At 38.8% G+C, this 27,789-nt stretch overlaps 1 protein-coding gene across 2 annotated transcripts in view; it reads right to left on the minus strand.

Annotated features, from left to right (window-relative positions):
- Window positions 1–27,789, minus strand: part of UVSSA (UV stimulated scaffold protein A) — a 48,347-nt gene that overhangs the window by 12,878 nt on the left and 7,680 nt on the right. For both annotated transcript variants that reach the window (XR_210671.5, NM_001396435.1), the window contains 3 exon segments: window positions 12,263–12,377; window positions 2,315–2,492; window positions 1,747–1,899 (listed from right to left, as the gene is read on the minus strand). Coding sequence is in view for 1 of the 2 variants with exons in the window: in NM_001396435.1 (NP_001383364.1) it covers window positions 1,747–1,899; window positions 2,315–2,492; window positions 12,263–12,377 (446 nt within the window). In the remaining variant the exon portion in view is untranslated.

A 27,789-nucleotide genomic window follows, 5' to 3' on the forward strand; every position in this document is an offset into this window, starting at 1 on the left:
GAAAGACTGCCACTTCAGATTTAAAAGATTCAAATCCCATACACACTCCATTGTTGTCTACTGTTGGTAGACTACTGTGGCTTTTTTCTAGCATCTCTGTAAGACAGAGAAGTTGAAGGAGTTGGTCAATGACTGTTTTACTTTTTCAATAAATACGTTTTACATCCAAGGGTCAATGGTATTGTGTGTGCAGGATTACTTAAATTATCTTTGGTTAGATTGGCATATCTGTAGTTATAGACCATAAGGTTCAGAAGTATGCCCTCTATTTTATTGAGAAGCATAAAAATAAAACAGTACAGCACAAGGCAGACAGGCAGTGAAATATGCTTTTGATTTCACTTATGACTTGAATAACTCATTTGCAATGTAAAATAAGGCCTTACTACCTTTTTGGCATCATCAAAGTCAAATGCTTCTTAAAGCCTTGCTGAAATCTTAACCAGTTTATAGGCTGGTTACACCTAACCAGACAAAAATCAAAGCTTGGAGTATCTGTTAAAGCACTATTATGTATCAAATTTCACTGACTTTCAATAATTTAAAATATATTCAGCACCTTATATCAAGTACAGGAGCCAATCTTTCTTCTTTTTCCTTTGCTCAGGAAGGAATATACTGAGAGGGTATTATCCTGAAAAGGCACTGGCAACCAGCAAATTAGGCTGATTTCCACAGGGTGAACATTTTCCTAGCTATTGTGAAGAAGTGAAATAAAGAAGAATAATGTTACATGAAACACTGGCAGGGAAGAACAACCTGTCATGAAAACCAGCGTTCCTCAGTTTCCAATGAATGATGGTACTGTCCTCGGGTTCACACTGCAGCACCATTTACAGTTTGTTCATATACCATCGTTACTCTAGTCTACATTATGATTACAGAGTTTTTAATTTATTCGCTTTGGTAAGGAAACAAACTAAGTTAAAATAGCACTGCTGAGAACACACAAGTTTGATTTGCAAGCCAGTCAGTGCTTTTTGCCATTTTCTAGCTAAGCATGGTACACACTGATAGGAAATTCCTGGTGGACTTAAATGGAATTTATACACAGAGTAAAGACTTTGCAGCCCAACATTCATATAAAAATACTAGTACTAAAAATGGGCTTTAAAAACAAACGGCTAGAAATAAGTTCTGAAGCATACCTACAATCTGCTCCCCCAGCATTGCTAGAGCTTTTCTCAAACCAGCAGTGCTTCATCTCTAAAGAACACAGAACCTTCCCAGACAAGGGACAAGCGAGAGATCAAAATACAAATCCTGCAACTGCCACTTATTCCTTGTGTGACTGAACAAGCATTTCAGTTTCCTCAGTTACCACTCTGTACAGTCAGGAAAAATACCTGACACCAACCTTGTCTTCCTCCTACCTTGTCTGTTATTTATTTAGACTGTGAAGTCTTCAGCAGAGGGATTGCCTATTATGGACCTGCAGAATACTTTGCATAATAAAGTACCAATTTAAATTGAAGTGCTGCCATAATGCAAGTAATACACAAACATGAAAAGAGCAGAAAAAAATGTGCTTTGAAGCATCAAAGGATATTTAATTAGTACCACAACTTCTCAAAACAAATACCCTTTTGAGGTAGAATTTCTGACTTTGTTTATGGGTCCCACAACACAAGGGAAAGAAGAAAAGTAATTATCAAAAGAAATAGCAGTCACCCCACTGTGTGACCTCTGAGTACAAGTAAATCTATGTATTTGTTTAATTTATCTTAAAAGAGAAAGAACATTTACTTGAGAATCTTCCCAGCACTTGGCTGATCCTGTCCCCAGTAGTGAAGATCTAACCCAAAAGGCATGAGGGGAGCTTTAGCTCTTTCCTCTTCTAGTTTTCTTCTCTTACTGTCAGGCTCTTCCAAAGCTGCTGGCTCAGTAGTTGCAGACTCACTGGAGTAAAACAATGAAAAGTCAAGAGAGAACAACAATGACCACAAGTTTTTCCTCTGTTTTCATATCAACCCTAACGTTAACTTAGATCTAGGACTACGACTGCCTTTACAGTCTTGTTTTTTTTCCCCTCCTCCCATCCCAAAGGATACACTGAGGCCATTCACACCAAATTAAACCTAAACCAAGTGATTAGTAAAATATTCCTTAAGAGTCCAAAGCAATCACTAACAAACTCCCAAATTTTAAGCAGTAAATATACATCTGAGCAAAATAGTTGTACCTTTAAAATGGAAACAAGACAGCCTGAACCTTTAGTATGCTCAGTTTCTGCAATCTTTCTGCTTTCTTTATTAATAAAAACAAGTAAGACCAAGGGGTTCCTATGGATCCTAAGAATTTGAATAAAAATAACCTGGCCTGTGGAGGTGTTAACTTTGGTAGTTTGTCTCTGATAAGCTTCAGTGTTGCAGCTGCACAGGTTGGATCGAGTTCATCTTCATTCCTGTTCAGCCGGGCACAGGAGCTGAGCGGAGTTGGTCCTGCAGGGGCCTTCCTTGCTGGTGCTTTTGGTGGTGACTGGGGCTCAAGGCCTGAAAAATAAATCAGTGATGAGCAGAGGGTTCATTTCCCCTACCCTCCACACTGCTTTTTTTTTTAGCAGGGCTAAAGCAGATCATAACGCCATTACTTGTAAAGGGGCTGTCTTTTCAATTCACATTAGATATCAATCCCATTCATAGACAGTGGTATTTCTGCCTGCAACATTTTCTTATTTTGAAACAGAATACTGAGTAGCTAACTACAGCAAGCCAACTTTTAAATTCTTGTGACATCATGTGACAGCAAAGAATGACATTACTTGGTCTAGAAAAAAAAGGGATTTTAATATATGTTACCTTCAAATGTGATACTGCTTTCTGTATGCAGGTTTCCAGTGTCACAGTAGCTTACTAACACGTCATTTCTATACTCAAGGTTACATCAAGGTAAAGTGGAAGCAAGGAGCTATTACACTGTATCAAATAACAATTCAGTTTCAGTTCCTAAATACATCCCCAAACAGAATCATCTAGAGAACTTCCTTCTTTCACAGATACTAAAATACACAACGTGTGAAGATAAACCATCTAAGAAGCACAGCAGTACAGCCACAGAGTACTCTGAAGGGACAATAAACACATGAGTGACACCTGAGGAACAAACCCACTGCGAGGCAGCTTCAGGCAGAGTTCAGCAGCAGCAGCTCAGTGGTGGGGCGACTTAATCACTTTATACAGCTCGATTAGCCAGTCGGTATGGACTGTAATGATGCAATTAAACAGACCAAGCAGTTGAATAGCACATGCTGCTACCAGCTGAACTAGAGAAGCAACTCTATTAGCTGGCAGCAGTAACAAGAACTTTTCAGCCAACAGCAGCTGAAATGGGGAGATGTGATCCCTCACACCGATGTAACAGAAAATATTTTCCCTTCCAGGATGCTTTTTCATAAAAGAAGAGATTGAAATGACATCTACCCAAAAAATATCAACCAGAAGTAGTCATAGTTTCAGACCAAAGTTTTGAGTGAAACACCTCAGCCATCTTAGGAAAAAGAAACCTGCATTCACCCAACAAGTTTCAGCCACTGTTGATCTGGGATGTTCCTTCTGTCTCTTCCTTCTGTTCACTTCCAGCAAGCAAAGCCCTCAGCCCTGAAGCTGTATCTATAAGTAATCTTGCTTTGCTTTACTTAGTCATCAAATATTTCAGAAGATAACAACTAGAAAAGGAAAAGTTCACATGGTATTTGCCAGAGACCATCTAGGTGTACATCCCAAAATATGTTAGAGGAGATATGCAAGGCCAACTGCATGCTTCCTTTCCCTTAAATATCTGCAATAACAAAATACATACTGAGCATATCCTGTACACCACTTAATCATCAGTAATTAAACATTTCATAACTTGAGACCATGAGGCCAAACTCTTCAGCAAACCTCAAGTGTGACAACAGAACACAGGGATGGACCTTACCCATACTGTCCTGTGAAAGCCTTGCAGGCCGGCCAGCTGCAGACAGACACGGCCTTCTCACAGCTGGTGATGCCACTGATGAGCATACCAATGCTCCTTCCTTAATCAGTCATCCTCACATCACCTCCTCTAATGAAAGCAAAGAATGCGTCACGTTCACTTTGCTACCTAACTTCGCTTCCCAAACTCAATAAGGCTTTAAAGAAATGATCTCCTGATGTTTATTAGGCTGTAGACTTGCCATTCATAAGGGTTGATGGAACCTCCACAGAAGTGTTTTGTCTCAAAACTTAACATTTCACTGAAGGGAATAAGCTTGAATGTATTTAACAGGTAAGGTGGAAGGATAGGACTGCATCTCAGCTTCTGTCATCGTGTGAAAGGCAAAAAGCCCTTCTAGGGTGCTTTGTATCAAAATGATCAAAGTGAGACAGAATTAACCCGAAAGACTCTGTCAGGATTTAGATGAGCAAACTTCCCTCTGTGTTAAAAACCATTACAAGTAAACACAACCTTTGGCGTGAACAAGGTTAGCTCAGAAAAAATATGTGGCAGACTGTATCTGTAATGTAGAATTGCTTAGATTGTATCTAGCACTTAAAATGACTTTTGTTTTGTTTTTGTTAAGGAACAAGAATCTTTCTGCAAAGGATTGTTTAAAGCAAAGGCTTTCAGAGCATGAGTACTCTGTATATAGATAATCTTTAAATCAAAGCTAACAGGTGTGCATCTCTCACCACATCTCGATTCCTCTTCAGAGAGATATGTGCCCATACACCAGAAGTTCTCAGACAACCCTAGCTCCATTCAATTTTTTTCCTGTCATATGTATGGAAGCACAGTTGCCCACTCACTAATGCACTGATTTTGTTCAGCAGGGGACAGCAGAGGCACAGAGAGAGATAAATGGACAAGTTGACAATTAGATAAAATCACACTCAAAAGATCGATACAAGAATTCTTAAGAGCTACAAGAAAAACTATTTTTCCCATTGATTTCTTATTTTAAACCATTAACAGCAAAACAGCTAAAAGTAAATACATCGCCACGCCGCTAACACCACCCCGACCGTGGATTGTTTTAATCTGTTTATAAAATTAGTTCTTGCTAACGAGATGAAGAGCCACCATGCAGACACTGCCATCTCAATGGTGCCCAATGTCAGGGTGGGTTTTTCTGTTGCTTTGTTTTTAATGCATGGATGGAATTAAGTGCAGCTTTACAAGTAAAATTCCTCTTAAGAATTCTGCTGTTCTGTGTATTTATTAACACGAGCACAGTACCTGGCTTCAAACTGTCCCACTGGCAGCTTTTAGAAAGAATCATAAAAATGTTTAAGTCCCCTTTTTTGTTTAAATTGACCAAATGGCATCTATTTGCTTGAAGCAATAAAGTAGAGCGTATTCACAAGACAAATCGATAGAAGGAAAGAGAGAGGCTGGGGTTTCAGCCGAAGTTAGGCTGCTGAATGCTGACATTATTGATTTTAGCTAGTTCAGCTGGCCTTGTAATTAAAATGTAAATTTGAGAAAGAGATTACGTCCTGACAGAAATGGTGGGATTAGGGGAGATAAAAGCCCCTCAGTGAAAATTTAGAGAAAGAGCAAGCATGGGTTTCCTCAGCTGTGTGGATTTAGACGAAATCTAGCTACTCCACATTCACTTCAGTTTAATTGAAAGAACGGAGACAGAATATAAACAAGTATTACAGACTTCAACTTTCCTGAAAAAATACAGTAATTTTTGTTTCCTATTTGTTGAATCTTAGGCCATATGCGCGTGATTTGTATTGGTAGAGACACATTCCAAAACTAGCAGGAAAATTCGGGGACAATATTTATGTGCTGTGCTCATAATGAAAAATCCTGCATGTATTTTTCACGCAGAGGGTGGTGACACACTGGAACAGGTTGCCCAAGGAGGCTGTGGATGCCCCATCCCTGCAGGCATTCAAGGCCAGGCTGGATGTGGCTCTGGGCAGCCTGGGCTGGTGGTTGGCAACCCTGCACATAGCAGGGGGTTGAAACTGGATGAGCATTGTGGTCCTTTTCAACCAGCTTTTTGGGACAGCTTCCAAATAACTCAAGGTTTCAGATCAGTTCTGCTGTCCCTCTTGCACAAACACGTGCATGAACAAAATTAACATAGGTAATGATGTGGTAGGAAAATTTCATTATCTCTGAAGGTGCTGTTACTCATATAGGATGAGGCTTTGAATTATGTAAGCAATCCCTGACAGATAACTGATGCTTATGGTACCATTACTAATTAAAGGCACTCTAAAGTGAGAAAAAACAATTAGAAAAATAGCTGCTATGAACAAAATCTAAAAAGCATTCATACAGGGTAACAGAGATTAAAGCATTTATCATTTATTGTGATTGGAAACTTCCTCCTTAACCTTAAAATTGAGTAGCAGATCCAGTTTTTTATCCTACTCAAACACCACTAAACAAATTGCTGTCAGCAGCTGCTCAGGGAGGATGCTAAAATGCCAGAGGTGCTTTCAGCAAATGTTCTCCCAACACAGGTAAACCACGCACACAACCCAAGGGAACTTATCTTATGGTCAGCTGCACACTAATGTATGTAAATAATGCTTTGAAAAAGTTGTTGAGGGGAGCTGATAATCATAGGTTTCAAAGAGCTAAAAGAGATGCCTCAGCAGCCCTGTACTGCATGTACGTTATTTATATGTAGCCAAAACTTTTAGAATTCTGCTTTGGAAATCCAAATTAAAGGAAAAGAGTAACAAATGTTTGTTAACTACATAAGTTTGTTAACATCACATACAGAATTTTGTTTGCCTTATCGGAATTACAGGCTACGTTAATTTGCTATAACAACAATCCTCATTAATTAACCCTATTTACCGATGTTTTAAAATCATAGTTAAGAATCAGAATAAATCTGAACAGGAGCACTCAGATTAAAACCTTTCTATTCCTCACATCCTGATCTTTTACACTTCATTGTTCTGCAGTCTCTGCCCATTGCACAGCTCGTGTGAAGCACACCAATACTGCAAAACAACTCAGAAGTGTTATCTGCATCCTGTACAGTCACCATTCGTTTCTAAGAACTTCAGCAGGAATCACACATACCCCATGTCTTGTCAGATCTCCCATTAAACTTATTTACATGGAACGAACTTGCTTGAGAGTGAGGAAGGGTTTGCAAGACTTACCAATTCAGATGCATCAGAAGAAACATCTACAATAAATACTTCTATATGAACGTACAAGTATTTTTTTGAAATGGTTTTCTTCCATGAATGTGCAGTCATCTTCATTTCAGATGCTGCATTACAAAAGTTTTACTGCTACATATAAGTAGGACATGTGTTTGCCTGTATACAGATACAAAACATACTAGTATAATGAGGCAAACTCACCTGTAAACTTGTAATTACATATGCCTAATGTTGTATCTGCTAGGAAAAATCGAGACTGTTCACTACATATTTGATGATAGCAGATCAGGGCTAGGATCCTAACTTCATTGCTGATTCTATTACCTATACATTTACAGCAAAGCAATGCATATTATTTCAAACATGTAAGAAATATGTTCGATTTAAAGTATTACAATATTGGTGTTATTCTAAGTAGTAGGGTCCTGTTTAGGGAGAGAAATGAAACTGTGCAAACTGCATTTTTTACATTTGGGAAAGAGGAACCCAAACTTCACAGATTACTGAAAGTTGAGGATAACTAAATACTGTTTGTCCTTCCCTCACAAAACCTGACCTGAGTTTTCCCCATAAAGAAATCAAGTAATACCCAGAAGTCCTTGTTTAGCCTAACAAGAAGTAGCACGAAACAATCACAGTGACAGTGTAGTTCCAGTTCTCAAATTCAATTTCCAAAGAGCTGTGCTTTGCACACTATGAAGCCTGTGGGTTTATTTCCCCATGGTCTGTTCTGAAGCTGTTCCTCCATGCAAAACTCCATGTTCTTCACCTGTTAGAAGAATTCCCTCAGGAGGCTCAGATCAACACCCTTCCCCAGATAAACTCACCTTCTAATCCGTATGAAGCACAGTAACTTGCTCATGACACGAGCTGTCATACTGACCCTCCATCTGTGTTCCCTTACTTTCACTGACTCATCCTGCACTTAAATCTTCTCCATGATCATTGCCATGAAAATTAAGCTCTCTGCCATAGAAGCCCAGGCTTGATCAAAGTTATATCATTTTATAAAACCATCACAAAATGGTTTTCAGTAAGTTTTGCAAATACCCCCAGGGACCCATAGTTCTGGGGACAGAAAGACTAAACTTTTTCTGAAAGAATAAGCAGTAAAAACAAGCCTTTCACTCAGTATTTCAGATCCATTTAGGTGCTGTATTTGGAGATGTAAACTCAACACTAGAGGCACAGGGTTTGTGCCTTTTCCCCATGACTTCCAGATTTTCATGTGTACCAATAAAAACATGGACTGGAAGAATATGCAGCTGTAGAATCAACGAGTGAGCATCCTCTGTGAGGTGTTCCAGCACAACAACACCCTCCAAGCAAAACATTTCTTCCTAACTTTGTTAGTACTTTATCCCTCCTCGATGCTTGCTTTTAAGTAAAGAACACCTCACCTTTTAAGTAGTTGGCATACACACACAAGTGGAAGTTACTCATCAACAGACGAGAACCAGAGCAACCCTATGATATAGTTTTTCCATAGCATTCTTTTTCAGTCCAGCACTTCTCTTTAACAGCACAAGACATGAAGAGGGCTCTGTAGCACCACGGGATGGCTGGTCTCTTGCCTGTTGCAGACATCAGGTGCAAGTGTAAATAAGGATTATACAAATGGGAGGTCATTAAAAGTCTGGTAATGCTAATTTGGCATGACACCCTTAATGGGTTATATCTTCATACTTCAGTTATCTAATCACTTAAATTCTTTTAACAAATTTACATTTAATCACACAAATGGAAATTCAAATTGACTTGTTTAATTCTCTCTCCACCCAAACTGCACCCATCCTCAGTTCATCTATTAAATATCACCATCCTTTCGGGGATCAACTCCATGCACATACATACACTCAAAGGTATTGCATTTGTTCCTGGCATACAAAACCTCCTGTGTCTAAGTATCATTTTTCACAAATTCAGATCTCACGAGAACCACAACTGCCTGCATGTATTATCAGAAACAGCACCTGGACTTGTAATGCACCTTGTTGGTAGGATACTTCCATTTTCCCAAGAGAAGTGAAGGAAAATAAAAGTGATTTTGAAATCAATAATCTTAATGATTCTATGATTCTACGTGATATTTCAATCAATTTGGATGACCAGGAGGTTTTACAGCTTTTTCTGAGAAGCTGTTCACTTTTCCTGGTTTGTTCAGGTAAAGTAACGCAAGAAAAATGCTTTGAATTGTTCACATCTTCTCCATAGCACTGAGAATTTATTTTGCATGAAAGATCTGGTGCTGCAATTAAGGCTGCTGTTTTAGCTTAGAATCCTCACAAACTAAACATGAACTAACAACACGTAGCAAAAAAACAACTGGATTACATTAAGATAACTCTAAAGTCGCCCCTATAACTACAGTCAAACAGGGAAGACATTCAATTCGATATGTGGCCATCTAACATACCCAACTCTCCATGGTAATACACTGTATTTAAATCAATACATTCTTGTGTATTTTGATAATGCACTTTTCTAAACAAAAAAAACTGGCCAACAGGATGCTTACTTTGTTTTTGCTTGTGGAAAGTACATGCAGAAGTCAGCTCAGGAGCAAGCACAGCTCTCAGTTTTACTCATGCAGACCAGAAGTAATTGCATAAAAGTCATTTTGCTTATGCAGAAGCTATATGCTGGCTCCTGAAATAGATTTTGAATTAGAAAATGACAAGTTGGACCAAGAAAAGCAAAGAACTGCCTGGATAGATACTCCTTCCTGAACTGGGAGCTTAGGTAATAACTTTTGATGACAGCAAGAAAACCTGAACGCCTTCAGAAATACCAGGAATGATTCATTTCATTCAAAATGCCATTTTCAACAAATACCTGATAAAGAACAACCAACCGTGACCATTAGTTCCCGCATAACTGCAAGCATATAAACTGAGAGATAGGTAACATTTTCTGATTGGGTTCTTCACTATAAGATGTATTCCTATCAGCGATAGTTTAAACAGGCCAGGCTGGATGGGGCCCTGGGCAGCCTGGTTTAGTATTAAATGTGGAGGGTGGCAGCCCTGCCTGTGGTGGCGAGGGGGGGAGGTTGGAGCTTCATGATCCTTGAGGTCCCTTCCAACCCAAGCCATTCTGTGATTCTATGGTTCTATGAAATAGAAATTGGGAATTCTTTTAAAGCATTTTACATACATTTAAAAAATATCCTGGAATAGCAGGAGTGCTACTGGGAGATGAATGGACAGTAAGTTATGGTAGGCTTGTAATAACTAAACTCATTTGCTCATTTGTTATAATCAACAATGTTTTATGACTCTCCTTAATTATACGTACATAAAAAACTTCTCATAGCTATCTGGAAGGCTGCTAGCCCCTTCTTACATTATACTCTTTCTTGTTGTTGTTGCCATTCCCACTGTTAGCAATAATGAGAACTTACTCAGTGTTCATTGCATGACTAAGGTAGTTAGGACAGCCAACATGTGCTGTTAACATTCTTCTCAAAGAAGTGTATCTTCTTAGCATAAAGGAAAGAAGAGAAGCTGCTCAGTTGCTGTGTGTGTGTGTGTGTGTCCTACAGCCTTTCACCACTGCCCTGTGATCACTTTCAATGAATACACCCAGCTCCTATTCCACTCTCCAACCCCAGTGCTATCTCAACACACCCAGCTTCTCAGCACACCATCTTTCCCAACTATTGGTTGGACAAAGTACGTGCCTGTAGATTGTGTCAAGCAACACACATATACTAAGAGTCAAACCAAGCAACATTGCTCACCAGGGCAATAGCTTAATCTCAGTTCTCCATATGCAGTAGATATGCTGCACACTTTTTAGAGGTACAGAGAAACAAAGATATTCACCTTTAAATCAAGCCCTTGGGTGGGGAAAACAGACAGGTGTGCAGCCTGCACAGGCCTTATGTCCAAGGGTACCGAGATGTCTTCATACGTTAAATCTAGATATGTTAAAACAGACTGAGTGCCTAGCAGGATGTCACACCAGGAGATGTCCTGAAGCTGACTGCAGTCACTACAGGTTATCATTACTGAAAATCTTTTGCTGTCTGTAACCAAATTTGGTAGCAGAAGACAACAGAATGGTCACTTGAGACACATTGTCTTGGGTTTACACAGACACACACACCCTCGTTTCACCAAAAAGATGCATTTGACACATACAGAAAAGAGCTAGAGCCTGAATTTTATGATGTAAACTGCAGATAAGTGAAAAATAAGCATGAACAGGATTGAAAAAGGGAACACAGCACCAGCCTTACACAACCACCTATGGAGAAATGTACAAGCAAGAAACTTACTGTAATGTCCAAGGTTTTTTTTTTTTTTTTTTAACTCTATCATGATGACAGCTACCCTCTTCTCTACAACAAACTGAAATCTTCTGAATCTTAAAACAAAATGCTACACAGAGCTGCAAATCTGCAGACACTGAACCAGTCAGACATACAAAGGACAAGGAGTAGTGCACAGAAATTAAACTGAGATGAACATTCCTCAGTTACTCCTCACTCAATTTCACAGAAACACATTAATATATATATATATATTATATAAATAATCTTTAGAATGAACACATTAAAAGGCTTGCATCATTTAAACAAAGCAGACAAGACCAAGATTATATTTTGTCTTCTGGTACGTGCTTAAGCTAAAATTCTCTGCTCAAAGGCTGAGCTCCTTTTAATGTCTTGTGATAGCAATACCCAACAACAAGCCTAATTTCAGAGCTGTAAGTTGGCTACTCCATGGGAGGAAGCAGCTGTGCGTCTCCAACTGCCTTTAATGCTATTAATTAAGAGAGAAAACTTATCCCATCTCACCAGACTGTTAGCAATATTTCTAATATTCAGGTCCTTTACTTTGCAGTCCCTCCATTCCCCGTGTTTAGGGCACATGCAGACATACACAGTGCTGCTTCTGGCTCTAAACTACAACGGGACACAATGGAACAAAATTAGCTTCAAGTCTCAGTTGGTCTTGCTCCTGGAAAGTATTTGTTTATCTAGAGCCAATTGCTGCTCCCCTTTCGATGTAACGACTTCCTCATAGCAGCCAGAGAGATTACCCACACCACTGATCGCTTTATTACTTCATAATGGCTGTTTATTTACTTTAGTGCAGCAGTAACATGCAAGGATAAAGCCTTTCACAGCTGGGCAAACTCACCATATTCCTTACGCAGGTGGTCTGGAATGTGGGGCTCATAACCTTCCTTCTCAGGGACCTCCACAAAGTCATCTTCATCATCATCGTCATCATCACCATCATCTGAAGCTTTCATCTACAGAGATTATTATTATTTTTTTTAAATGTAAAGACAGCTTTTCATTTCCCTTTACACTGCATATATTTCACAGATATCATGATAGCCCTACTGAGGCTCTCTGTGTCAAAAGTATTTCCCTAATTATGTATTTAATCTTCATCTAAGATTAGAACTTTGGTTAACATTTTATCTTTAAAGCCATACTTTATCCTAAGGGCTTCTTTAAAGACCCTTTTATCCATTACAACAGATGCAGTTGCTGAAGCTTGAGAAAGTGTGGAATTAGAAAATAAAACCAAAAATCTTAGAATAACATGAAGGTTTTGACTTAATGAGCAGATTAAAGCCTTATCTCTTCTTCTTTGTTTGATTTTACTCATACAGCTACCCTCAAATAGTCCATGGCATGTTACCTACTATCACAAAGTTTAAGGGTTCATAAACAGAGCAGACAAATGGGACAGAAGCCTGATGGACTGGATGGCTAACACTGACCAAAGTCAGAACACGCAGCTACATCTGTATGCTAGTGTTTCACTGGGTTGCTTTGCAGCAGCACTAACAACACTGACAGTACAAATTCATACACACAAAACCTAAAAAACAAGAAGTTTTCAAACATCCTTGACAAGCTGGAATATAAAAATGGAGTTTCTACCAATTAACCAGATCAATTAATGCACATAAGTGGCTTCCTACATTTCATTTCAGCCAGCTACTACTGTATATGGCCAAGCAAGCCTCTACACTTTGTTTTAAGTTTGTTCCACTCCTGAAAATGATTTATTTCTGCTACAGTACGTGAAAGGTACAAGAATCCATGAGACTTCAAATCATGTAGTTCTGTACTATCAGAACTACACATATGAAATAGCAAGTGTTGCCTACATTAAAAGGCACCTGTGCTGAAGATCTTGTCCAAAAATATATAAACACCACCATGATTTGCACATTATTGTATGCTTCCCATGCACTTTTATAAGTTGAGGATGCAATAAGGGAGTATTAACAAAAAGCAACCTTTCCACAGAGCTCTCTATCACTTATTTCAACTTCACTGCAACAAGCCAAAGCTATGGATAAGGAATTGCATCACTTTTACTATTTTCAGCCGTGTTTTTGCTTCTCCTGCCACACCTGACTCACGTTGATATTCATATCAACTATTCATGGAACACACACAGGAGGATACCACAGGTTTTGCCTGCAGCAGAATTTTCCCAATTTAATTCACTACTCTAATCGTGTGTCACAGCTGAGTTCCTTCAAATCATACATATACTCTGAATCAGAAAAACTAGAAACCAATTTGATTTATTGAACATATTTTAAAAATAAAAATCAGCACTTCTTCTCCAGTATTACTTGCAAGCTGGATTGAAACTCATTTCTAATAAGCAAAGATAATTGATATTAATATGCACTTGTAATGAAAGGATGGCACAAGGTTCAAGTATGATTCTTCCTTTTCTTTAAAAAAAAAAGAAGACTTGGATCTAAAAAAGATCTGCAGTTCCAGGTGGAATGAAAAAGGAAAAAGAAAACAAGATTTACTCTCTTGAAGAACAGAGCACATTTACCAGACCACACCACCACACACAGAGAATATCTAAGCAGTCTTTATTTTAAAATAAAGTCCCAGCATAACCATGTTTGAAAGAAGCCTGCTGCCAAAGACAAGCAGCACCCACAACACAGCCCCATGATCACTACCTCCCATTGGCAGACAGGGATTTGCTGGGCTACGTGGAGGATTCCACATCCTCGCTTACTTTGAGTGCCACTGCATCGTTTCTTCTCATCTAAAGGAAGGATGCAATTCAGGCCCTACCTGGCATGGCCAAGACAGACATGTGCTGAATCTGATCTCCAGCAGAAATCAAAACAGAATTCTAATGAAAAAGAAAAAAAAAAAAGGGTGAAATATTCTACCACTAAAACTTGCAAAGGCACAACATGAGAAAGAAGAGCATCTGGTAATTTAATGACGTTTGGCAATAACACCCATTACTATGTCTCCAGCTAGAAACACGGCAACATTTAATTCTCCATATGCAGGTTCCACTTCTCATTTAGATATTAAAAAAAGATCAAACCAAGCCCAAACTTGCAATGGATGACCTTAGCCTACAGCTTTGTTCCGTGGTGTAAAAGCAGAACAACTTTCACCCTACACTGTTATTTTCTGTTTTACATTTCCCTAGCTTTTACTTAGTAGTCTGTATACGCCTCAACAGCAACAAGTATAAGGAACTGAGAAATAATGACAAACTAGCAGAAGAAAACTCAATTCAGATGGAGCACTTAGCTTAGTAGACCTGAGGTATCTGCAAGGATAATATAAACATTCGAGTGCATGGCAATCTGAGAGGATCAGAAAGTATCCACAAGAATTCTATCTGTAGCTGAAATTCCCTCTTACTTTTTCCACGTGCTATTGGAGACACAGATCTCCATACATCATATACTAAAATACAGTGTGCTTTGCTAACCCCTACTTGAAAACTGCATTGGAAGCAACTTTCCTGTATTACCTGCATGCTCTCAAACTTTAAAGCACGTGAACAGCCCGACGGAGAGAAGGCATAATCAGATGCAAATTCACTTTGTTTAGGTATAATCCATGAACTGTGCATTCAAGTACTATAGAAAACATTAATCATAGGAAACTGTAATTTTTGTTATCAGTCTAACACTAATCAAAAGGGAAACCTGTCACTGCCGCTGACCTGTGAAACGTCCCAATTATACTCTGCGGAAATGACAGGAGCACTTAACTTCCTCACTGAGTAAATGACGACGATCAATCAAGTTTGAATAACAATGAGCCACGGAGCTGAAAATTATTTTTTGTATAGAATCTACCCAGGAATTTATGAAAGGTGAAAAGCAACCCAAGGTTTTAGGGGCATTATGGCTTTCAGCTAGTGCACTGCATATCAAACACTAAACAGAATTTATGTGTTTTAATTTTCTAAAAGGTAGATGTGGACTTGGTGCTACAATGCATAACATATAATGCCAGATTTTAAATATGGGGGTCATTTTCATAAAATATTATGCTTATTGTTCACACCCTTGAATCTCACTCGGGTCTCCTATTAAATTTAGATTTCCTGTAAAAAAAATAAAATTAACTGCTTAGCTAACTTTCAAGAATTAAGTCCCCTTTTTAATTCAAACAGACATAAAATCTTTATTTTGATAACACCTTTAACAAGACAACTTATTTATCCTTTTTGCTCTCAAATATAAAAGTCATCACCAGCGGAGATTCAAGAAGTCGCACAGTGGCAGTGGGTAGTTTCCATCTCAATTGATGCGACTCCAGCAGTACTTCAGAGCCATCCCACCGATGCTGTTTTGTTCCATTCCACTTCCACAAAGTGAAAGGAGGAGAGTTTGTGAGCAACAGCATTGGTCAGAAACGTGTCTTTTTTTTCCCCCCCTCCAATTCCACTTTTCAACCACGAACAAAGTTCCACAGCAAACTCTACAGATGCTGTTTGAAAGTTCATCCACTTATTATTCACTTTCCCACTACAGATAAGCTTTTCAGGCAATTGCCATGAACAACCAACCATTGAAATACATATTTAAGACAATTTTTTTTTTTTTTGTGGCAGAATAAGTAAGTCACAATCCCTTAGGAATGAGTGGTTAGGCACTCACAAATGTGAAAAAACAAGCTTGGTAAAAGAAAAATACTACACCATTTCTAGTGTTCTATACTGGGAGAAGAATAAAGTATAAGCTCAAGTGATAAATACTAGAAGGAAAAGATTTTCTTGCAGTACACAGAACTAAACAACTCTAAGCAGCTATGCAACTAGTTGTTTCTAAATAAGCTGTTAAGTAATGTGGGGAAAAAAATATCCTGTTCTCAAATCCATTCCAATTACCAGGTGACACGAGGGAAGTCCCTAACTTAGTTGGGCAGGCTTGTAAGACAGAAGGTGAACCAACGCTTTCCCTGTAGTGCTACAGGACAGTCAGCTGAAGGAAGACCAAACAGATGCCCAGACATGGGAGGCTACGTGCACATCTACTGCTCACCATGTCTGATGGAAAGATTTTCAGCTTGATGTTAAACTGCTCTATACTCACAGTGACAAAGCACAATCAAGCCACTTGTTCCGTAACTCACTGAAAAACTTGAAGATCAACAGATGTTTCCTACCCAGTCTGCACCTAGAAAGAAAAACACCCACAACTGAAAACAGATATGGTATGCCAACAGAAATGCAATCCTATCTTCTACTTTGGAGTCATCATTCCAGGAGCCCAGTGGTTAGTGTAGCTCAGCACAACCAGAGATTCAGTTAAATGTCTTGCTCAGTCATCCCAACTAGTAACAAATCTAAATAAATAGAATCATAGAATCCTTAGGGTTGAAGAGACCTCTGAGGGCCAACTAGTCCAACTCCCCTGCAATAATATATAAATAAATTAATTAAAACAGCACAAAATCTTCACCCACCATATACCACATTAAAATACGCAAGGGAAAGCCTTTGGTCCTCTTCCCAGTTTTATACAAATTGATTGTTACTTTCTATTAAGAGGATTTAAAAACTCTGGGCCTCTGCAATCATAGTTAAATTAAGCAATAAAATGACTGAAATACAATGCAATCAGTTTATAGGAGTAGATGTTCAGCATTCACTAATTATTTTAGAAAAAGAAAAGATAGCACACGAAGAAGTCCTATCTACTTACTAAAACACCACTTGCAAACTACAGCTGGGACCATTAAATAAATTTGGCATGGTCTAATTAACTTGGTTTGCAATCTCAATTACTTTTCACCCAAGAAATCACTTTTGTTCAGTTTTATGCGTGTCTGTTTCCCTTTTTTTTTAAAAAAAAATGATGTAAGGCTTCCTCAGACAAGTGAACTCTAAACTTCATTTGTCTTTCAGCAGGCTTGATGGCTATGCATTTAAAAACCCATTCTATCTTATAAACTAAAAATTAAATGTACTCAGCTGTGATGGTCGTCATTGCATCTGCTATTTATATGCTAATACCCTCAGTGGAAGATCTTGCAAATTATTCCACCATGCCAATATCTCATGTGCACCTACTCAAAGCCAACTAAATATTTTTTCTAGAGGCAGAAGATTTCAGGTTAGGGAATCAGAATATTTATCACCACAGAGCCCAGCTAAAGGGGCAACCTTAAGCAAGTACATTTTTTATTCGACCACAACACAAAACATACTTCAGTCATCTGAAATGAAATTTGGGGATATTCTATGCAACCAAACACGGAGTGCATAAAAATAATTTCTTCAGTACCAGCAGTAGAAATCGAATAATCAAACAACGTATCCTGCACCGAAGGACTTTTAAAAGTTCCTCCTTCTTTTCCATCCTTTTATATTATCCAGTATAGGATGAAAAGTAACAAGTAAATAAATGCTGTCAAAATGACAGATTTCAGAATTGTGCTTGAGTTTTTCCTGAATGAAACACAAAAGTTATATTTATAGGGACACCCACACACAATCCCTCCACTCTGCTCTGTGATTTGAGCATAAATTCAAATCTTTATGACTACAAATCAAGATATGTGGTCCAGGCAAATGACATTTTATGTCTACCAGTAAAAGTATCACTGCTCATTCTACTTGTAATTGCTCAACAGCACATAGGCTACTGGGACAATCTGACTTTTATTCAGGAATGCACTTTTTACATTATTTCATAATTTCCAGAAGTTAGCAGAAATACTTAAAGGGTTTAAGCCCAAGAAGTTAGTGCTGAACTGGCGTATATTGCTGCAAACTGCTTTAGCAATAAGAACTATCCAGCAAAAGCAGATTTCCTGTGGAGCACTGTATGCTAACAATAGCCTGTGAGCATTATCATTGTCCTAGTGGTGCAAGCTTGGGGGTCACTCAAGACTTGTATCAAAGCCTTCTCATTCTGGTCAGTGTTAAACAGAGCTTGGACACGGGTCCTGGGGTCCCTAACACAAGAAGAATGCTGAGCTGCTGGAGTGGGTACAGACGAATCCCTGGCATAGGGTGCCCAGAGAGCAGTGGGTACCCCATCCCTGGAGGTGCTCAATGCCATGTTGGATGGGTCTCGGGCAGCCTGAGCTGGTGGGGGGCACCCAACCCACAGGAGGGGGGTCAGGGCTGAGTGGGCTTTAATGTCTCTTCCAACCCAAACCATTTTATGACACTGAACAATGGTGGTGATGCACATTGCACAAAACCTCAATCATTACTGTGTTGCTGAATCCTAGAAGACAAGTTTTTGGATTTTAAGAAAGACCCACATAGATTTATTCAGAAAATACCAGTAGATCTCAAGGTGCAAGACCTTTATTCTTAATGAGTCGTTGTTGAGAAATAAGTCCACCTATATGCATTTAGAGTTTCACAGAGAACAATAGTTACTCTGATAAACAGGTGCATTTAACCTCATTATCTGAAGATATTGCAAAGCAAATTTGTATTTCTTTAGCAGTAACAACTGAAGATACATCCTCAGATGTATTTCATACCCCACCACTCAGACTTCTATAAATCACCAAAGCCTTAAGAAAGTATATTAGAAAAGCTGAGATCTCTTGCATAATACTGGATTTTCATAGAAAAAAAATACTGCATTCAAGGTAAGCATAACAGTTTTACTTAAAGTACCAAAGAACCCCTAACAGCTTTCCTTCCATGAGTTCCAGAGAGCTTAAACAGATGTCTGCTACCTTTCATTATTAACGTTAATAAAGTTCTTCAGTGTAAAAATATAAGCCTCCTAACAAAATCTCTGCTGATCACCTACATTTGATACCTGTGTTTCATTTGTAGTGAAGCAACTGATTGTAGTGTGCATTGGTTCTTTGAATGCTTTCATGTAATATTTACATAAAAATAAACCTTTTCAAAGCACTGGAACGTATCTCTCCAATGTGGTCACTGTAGTTACTTCAGGCACTATACCTTATTGCACAGTAAGCATACAAATATACACACACACACACACTAACAGTACACTATTTCATGGATTCACACAATCATAGAATCCTGAGAGTTGAAAGAGACCTTTAAAGGCCATCTAGTCCAACTCCCCTGCAATGAACAGGGACACCACAGCCAGATCAGGCTGCCCAGGGTCTGACCCAGCCTGGCCTTGAAAGTCTCCAGGGATGGGGCATCCACTACATCTCTGGGCAACCTGTGCCAGTGCCTCACCACTCACACTGTAAAAGACTTTTTCCTTATATCCAACCTAAATCTACTCTCTAAGTTTGAAATCATTTCTCCTACTCTGTGAGTCCGCACAGAGTTCGAGGCAATGATGCTTCTACAACTGCTAAAAATTGACTGACCAATGCACAATGGTGGAACAGAAATTTTCAGCCAGCTTTGCAGAATTACCATGAGACTCTGAAAGACACATTAGAAAACATACTGGAAGGAAAAGATGTAATCTCTTTCACATTGTGCACATAATAAACTTGGCCTCCACCATACAGGTAATTTTACCACAGCGTTACTCCCAGTCTTTCTATTAGAGTGGTTCACAAGTAGTTGTGTTAAGCTTAAAGCATTTTTAAAGGCAACCCAGAAAAGGACTGGATACTTTTACTTACTGTAACATCAACTTAGGCGGAGTACTATGGACACTGCTGCTGGAGCACAGCAAGTTCTACACCAATACGCAAAGGAACTTCTTCACAGTGAGGGTGGCAGCTCTGGGACAGGCTGACCAGGGAGGCTGTGGACTCTCCTCTGGAAACATTCAAGACACTCCTGGGTGCCCATCCTTCTCTGGAGACATTCAAGACACTCCTGGGTGCCCACCCATACAGCAGGGGGGCTGGACTCAATGACCTCTAGAGGTCCCTTCCAGCCCCTACAATTCTGTGGTTCTGCTAGCCTGGCAGCAATCAAGTATCACAACAGACCCTGCTGAAGAGTCTGTCTCCTTACTTCTTGTAGCTTCCCTTTAGATACTGACAGGCTGCTATGTGGTCACCTCAGAGCCTTCTTTTCTCTTCCCAAATAGTTTCCTGTTCATTTTTTTCCATCCAGTTTATCAGCCACACTGGGAGATGAGCTAATGTATCTCACTCCATCAGTTTCCAAGTTCTCCAATTGAGTAAAGACTGAACTTCATAATTACACCTTCACAACCTGAATTTACTGAGTTAGATGGGGACCTGTACAGACCTACCTGCTAAGAAGTGCATTTGGTAACTGCATAACACATAAGAAATACCTGGCAGAATTTCATTTGCAATTATTTCAGAATTATGGAACAGATGAAATTTAACAAAAGAAAAGGAAAGAGTAAAATAGTGTTATTCACCTTACCGGGGCCTCAAAAACCAAACTTGGTTTATTGTTACCTCATGGCTTTCTGTGAGTAAAGAAACTCCAGAAAGAGCCTGCAGTTTTTCATTCATCTTAACATATAGGGGAAGGTTTGCAGGTTTGAAGACTGAGGTGTGATGAAGCCAACAAAGCTACAGAATCCACAAACCAAGCAACAAGAAATCTTGTTTAGGGTCCATATTCAGACAGCAACATATGTAGAACAGATTGTAACATGCAGGAGAACCCTCAATTTTGTCAAGTAAGAAAGCAGCTGCCATATATCCACTGTCAAGGTTACATCATTACCTTTAACAGACACTATGCTTAACCAGCTCCTCCCTTCTCCATTCCAGCCACATATTTTTATCTGTATGCTGTTCCCTGCATGCAGGTACAGGCAGTATTGTTCAGAGCCATTGTTAAAGGCTGTAGCAGTGAGGTGCAGGACAGACCATACCCATTCCTGGACCAAAAAGTTGCCTTGTGGCCCGATATGTCAAAGGGAAAGCAAAAACACCTGCTGCTTCTTTCCTCCAAAGAGAAGCTTCTCCCAGTGCTTTTCAGCTGGTCCAAGCTCTTTATGAGATGAAGAATATAATATTTTAAGTTATGTTTTGAATTATTCAATCCCTTTATGACTCAGAGGACTACACATGATAAAAGTATTAAAGATGCAAAAAAAATTAAATATCTTACCAGTAGTCATTATTGTTACAGAACTTTAAGAAAAGTGATTTTCATCTAAGATGTGGCATAACAAGATTCCCATTAGCACTCAGTGATGCAATAAGTCCTACTGCATTTGACAGATTACCACCTATTGCTTTGACAGGATCAAACTCGTGCTGCTAAGCCTTGGTATCCACCACCAACGTATATATGTGTCTACATTTTGTTATGCAGTCTGCACACACACAGAAGCAGGAACTAAATCACAGCTTACTTCCAGGATCACATTTTAACTACATATTTGTTAAAAATTATTTCAGATTTTGTATTTCTTACAGATGAATATAAACCTGAGATAAACAAACCTGATTTATTACAGGCAACAAGTCAGCAAAACAGTCCATGCAAGACATAGATAACCTTATGTATATTCCCAATAGTAGATTCTAGGCACAAAGATGTCATTGATATAAGCATCTTTATTTTAGTGTTACTGCACCAGCTGGATTTAAGTGAGTTACTATAATAAATTCACTAAGTAGAGTTCCAAGCCTATTTTTTCCCCTTTTTTACAAATAAATATACATATTCAGCAATGCACCTTTACTGAACTTCACAAACACATTCTATTCACTTCAATGCACACTTTCCCTTTGTAAGGTAGGACGGATAAAAAGCAGGAAGCAAATTTATATCTGAACATACATTGTTCAGTATTGAAAGATGAATCAAGGGAGATGACCCTTCAGCCTGGAAAACTTAAACACTTAACATAAGGGTTAACTTGATGATATAGACACCCTGCTTTATTTTACACTCTATTAGAAGAGCTCCAAATTGCATTGTGCGACCTGCGAATCAGATAGGGATCAGAGGTCACCACAGTGACAACTTCAAGAATTCATGACTAGATCTGCATAACAAGATATTTTTAATAACTTCCTAACAGCAGCAGGCTGCATAGCCACTGCAAAGCAGAAAATATAACACAGCAACTCAGCTCTAGAGAAGAGAACGAAAAGAAGCAGAACGAACTAGCTGATGAAACACTTTAAACTGGATAGGAATATTCTGAGAGTTAATTTTACAGTGTTTTACATCACACCTATATCCCAGTAAGGCTCAAGAAAACAGAAAAAGCCTTTTTGCTGAGAAGAGATTGAGAAAGACATTTCATATATAAAAATAGATATTGTCTGAAGGTGAAAACAGGGAGGAGAGGAATCTGAATATTCTGTTTCACAGCCACTGTTGACCTGGTTCTTTAGATAAATGCTAGCTAAACAAAATTCAAGTGTTGTCTGATGTACTACTTAGACCATACAAACATCATTAAAGCTTTATTTATTCTGAACACAGAACATGATGAAATATACCTACTTGGACTCAGGTGTAATGCTGATTTTACAGTCTTTAGGTGTATACTGCATATAATCTTTAGGTGTGATACTGATTTAATTATCAAATATTCCTAGAGTTCTCTTAAGCTACATAGAACATAACAACAACAAACATCAAGTTAATCAACCACAATGTTAAAACTTCTGATTCTTTAAAGGGCCACTCTGTTAAGAGTTTGTTTTTGTGTGCAATTTAAAGGCATCATGTGGGGATAATGACAGTGACTTACACTTACTCCCCAGAAGCAGCTTCTATAGAACGAAGAGGAAGAAATGAGGGTGTAAGCACAAGAAGCTGTTACACAAACCTGGAAGGCAGGAAGAAAGCAGCTGGACTAGATTCTCTATGGCTATAGAAAGAAAATAGTCCTTGCCTTCGATCCAACTAAAAGACAGACTTAAAGAAGAGCTGCTCATAAAGTTATAAAATGATTACACAGAAATAACTCATTAGCATTGAGAAAATGCCAAGCTGTAGTTGAAGATATGGGGGGGAAAACAGCAGCAATGGTTTTGTAACCCATTGGTAGAGCTCATGGCTTAATTGATTACGTAGTAAAATTTTAATCTTACTGTGTAGTAAAATATTTTAAGAGCAAACCATGACCATGAAATATTTAACCTGTAAACAATATTTGTAAAAGTTTTCTGATATTGTTCTTTCAGGAAAAAGTCCAGGTTGTATTGCAGTAGGGTTTAGGGCTCTGATCGGGTACTGGACTACACAAGGACAGCCTCCTCCCAGTCTAATTATTAATGACGTTATTGAATCCAACCAGATGTTTCACATGGATAAAATTAAGTACACGAATAAATCAAGATCCAAGCATACATTTATATTTGACAGAAGATAAGGATAGGTGAAACAAAAAGTAATGAAGACAGTTAATGAAAGGTTATGTGTTCCTGGTTGTTAGTATGACTTGAAATTAAAAATACAAAGTATAATAGGCCTGGTAAATGACCACACTGCTGACAGACAGAAGAGCAGGATGTTTCTCACATCCTATTGCCTACTAGCTATATCTGGTTAAGTTTCAGTCAGTTTGAGTATTAAACCTTTATGGCTTCCCAAAGGCAATTACATAAGAAATAAATATAGTCTCATGTACAAAACATAGCCAGTGAGCTGAGCTATATTTCTATTAATTATGTGAGAACTTCCAGTATTATCCAAAGGGACAATTCGTTATGCAAGACATGTAAATGAACAGTACTGCGTGTATTTTAAATGAGGGGCTTGTGCTCTAAATAACTGTCAAAATTGGAAGACCTTGTGTGTCTAATCAGCTGCAAATCAAACACCAAAAAGAAAAAAGTTTAGGATTCGAAGAAAGGAGGGAGAAGATATTAACAAATAGAACTATTTCTAATCAGGAAAAAGAAATTGAATGAACATTTTAGCCATCAGCAAGTTATTCCAACAGAAGAATGAAGTCTTGAGAAAAAGGCATTTCTATTAAAATACCAATCTCAGCCAATAATTACAATTGTTCTTCTACAATAATTCATTTAAATAGTCAAGAACTAACTCAAAGTGTCTCTAGTGTTCTGCTGTTAAGTTTACCTGGACACACAGACTGAGATGATGGCTGGCTTTGGACAAAGGTAGTGTAGAGAAAAATGTCGAACATGCAGTGTGCACTCCCTCTACTGGACAATGAGATTATCCTGAACAGGCATTGAGAGGAAACAGTATTTTGCAGTACCTGGATGCCTGGACATAAAAGGCTTCTGTGCTCTTTCCCCAGCTTCAGCTAAAACTCAGATTCACAGAAAATCAGATTTCAAAACTCTGGATTATGTTTGCAAAATACATTTCCTGGTAGAAGTGAACACCTGATTCATGCCCTAAACAAATATTTCACTATGATAAATAAGACTTGTGTAAGCACACAAAAACTCATTTGCCTTTGATCAGTACATTGAGACTGTCACTGTCCGTTTACCCCCCAACCTCTATGAAAAATAGTAAGTCAGTAAGAAATGTGTTGATGACTTCTGGAGGCACAGCAATGGGAAAGAACATTTAGAAAATCTGCTGCAATGGATTTGTTTCCTCTTATGAGGAGTGGCTGAGGGAACTGGGATTGTTAAGTCTGGAGGAGCCCCTGGGGAGACAACATTGCTCTCTGCAACTACCTGAATGGAGGCTGCAGCAAAATGGGGGTCAGCCTCTTCTCCTGTGTCCTATGATAGGACTGAAGGGGATGGCCTCAAGTTGCACCAGGACAGATTTGGGTTAGACATTAGGAATAACAACTTCTCAGAAAGAGTGGTCAGGCATTGGAACGGGCTGCCCAGGGAAGTGGTGGAGTCACCAACCTTGGAGGTGTTCAAGAACCATTTAGATGTTGTACTGAGGGGCACGGTTTGGTGGGAAATGTTGGTGATAGGTGGGCAGTTGGACTGGATGATATTGGAGGTCTTTTCCAACCTTGGTGATTCTATGATTCTTGACAGGCAATGGATAACTTTTGTCATTCTTTTCCCTCTCCTCCCACAGCTCCCACAAGGTATGAACAGAAGAATTCCACTGTCCACTTGTGTTGGCAGGCTTTAAAAGCACCAACTCTTACTACAATTAGGCTTTCAGCACATGGAGCAGAAAAAGGTGACAATACCTGCATGTCACGATTATCTATTTCAAGTCAGTGCGTTCCTCTGCATGAAGTTGTGTGCTGCCCTACAAATGACTTCATAGAAGTTCCATAATGTTACAAAAAGATAGCCCACAGTTTGCAAATCTGTGGGGCTTCATATTTTTTCCAGAGATCAAAGGAATCACTCGCAAAAACCCTACACTCATCAACTTCCTTGATTTCAAGATGAGGGTGAGAAATGCCTTTCCCTACCACTCCCTTCAAACTAAACCCCGAGAAGGCATTCTAGCACAAATAGGGACAGAACAGAAAGAATGTACAGTACAGCAGATGAAAAGGGAGACAAAGAGTGAGCACAAATCAAAAACAAAGTCTGAGGAGACTGAGCAAGCCCAGGTCCTCAGCCAAGTTCCCAAGTCCCTCTTGATCTGTTTAATATTTTCTGGTAAAATAAAACCACATTTTCACCGAAGATAACGCTTGCCTGTGCTGCAGTATCACAATTACACTCAAAGATTTGCTGTCCAGTAGAGAACTTACTCATATGTACTTCAGACTGCAATCAGTAGTTACCAGAAAAACTGATACCATATCAAAACACAGAGTTATTACAGAGCAACTGCAAACCAGACAATTAACACGGGACCCTGTGCACTCAGACACTTCATTTGCTTGCTGTCCCTGCTGACAAAATGCTCCCCTTTATTTCTAGACGTGCATCTCTACACACATGCAGGTCTACAGCACTCAGTCCACATGTTAGCAAATCACATTTGTAAAGCACCAAGCTCTGTCAGGCTAGGCTGGCTGCGAGCCAGTGCTCTGCTGTCAGTGCTTCTCCACTTGCATCTAAAAACACGGAGTAATGCAAAACTACAGCATGGCAAGAACTATAGATCCAGTAACACAAGGACATGCAGCCAGAAGTAGTAAAATATAATGTAGAAATATACAATGCTGGATTAAAAAGGAGCTGAGCATAATATTTCATATGCTGGCATGTAAATATTTGACAGATTGGGAGCTAATAATCAGAGTCTAAGAAACACTTGTTTATTTTCTTCTATCAGACTCTCCCTTTACACATTTATAAGTTTCAAACAACTCAATCGTCACATGAAGACAACTTAAACAATTTCATTCTACAGCACAGAGCTGTCTTTGTTCAGGTTATAAATTAAATTAAACCAGCACTGAAACAAAATTTGGGTATTTTCCACTGGGAAAGACAAAAACCGATTACATGTAATTTTCAGTGCATAAGTTAATACCTCAATAAGCACTGCTTCATTTTGAATGTATTCTTTGTGAGCACTGCTATGCATTCTCCTTTATTTCTGTTGTTGTAATGGTACAATTTATTATCTTTCAACCCTACATAGATAGCATTGATCAATCTCCAGAAGTGGTAACATACCACTTTAAACACATACACGTGTACGCACACACACAAAAAGCAAGGCTTGAACATCCTTTATATCTTGCAAGAAATATTGCAACCAATATTCCACGCAGAGGTACAGCAAATGAAGTCCTGTCAAGCAAATGGCAGGAATGACAGCAGATGTCTGGATTCTTTCATAGCTGGTTGCATTAAGGTAGCACACATATTTCACTGAGGGGAAAAAAAAAACCCTGACAAGACAGTCTTACAGTACTTTCCATTCATAGTTGGCATTTTTGACTGACGCGGTACGTCAGTAGTAGTGAGATGATGAACCAAATTAATCTTAATAAGCCTTCATTTGTACAAGGAAAGCAAAGTCTGCAACGCTCAGTCATGGCTAAGCCAGGCTACCACAGTTTAATCCAAGGTATAACATCTGGTTCAAATTCTTACAATCCAGTCATAAACCACGGACCCTGGCCCAAAACACTTAATTGTGTGTGAAACTCTACAGTAATTCAGCTGGATCTCAAGCAGCAGAAAGGAGCATCGTACAGCTTTGCTTTAGATATGTAAACGTGGTATAGACTCCTTTTTTGATTTGAATAACGCATTTGATCCTTCAGCCTCCATTTATTCATTAGCTTTGCCTGTTTCCCAAAATCTGTCATCTTCTGACACTTTAAAGCTTTATATAACAACTGATTCTTTCAAGATGTCCTTAGTCATGCCACCTACCCACTACAGGGAGTAAGTGCTACAAAGCAGAAAGGCTGCTTTTATAACTGCAGACACTAGCAAACTTCTGTGTGTCACAAGAGATCAATAGCTATACAGAGTTTCCTGAGAAATATGTATCTGCACAAAGGAAGATGATGACATAGTTTCTTCATTTGCAACACTGCTAAAAGTAAATAAAATCCAAACCTAACCTTACCCAACCAACCTTAATCAACACTATCCAACAAAACAACAGCGCTACCTTACGCGGCTTTGTCTAATAATGTCTCCTGATCACAGTAGGTTCTCAGCTCA

This window comes from Gallus gallus, chromosome 4 (genome assembly GCF_016699485.2).
Source record: "Gallus gallus isolate bGalGal1 chromosome 4, bGalGal1.mat.broiler.GRCg7b, whole genome shotgun sequence".
Classification (NCBI taxonomy): Eukaryota; Metazoa; Chordata; class Aves; order Galliformes; family Phasianidae; genus Gallus; species Gallus gallus.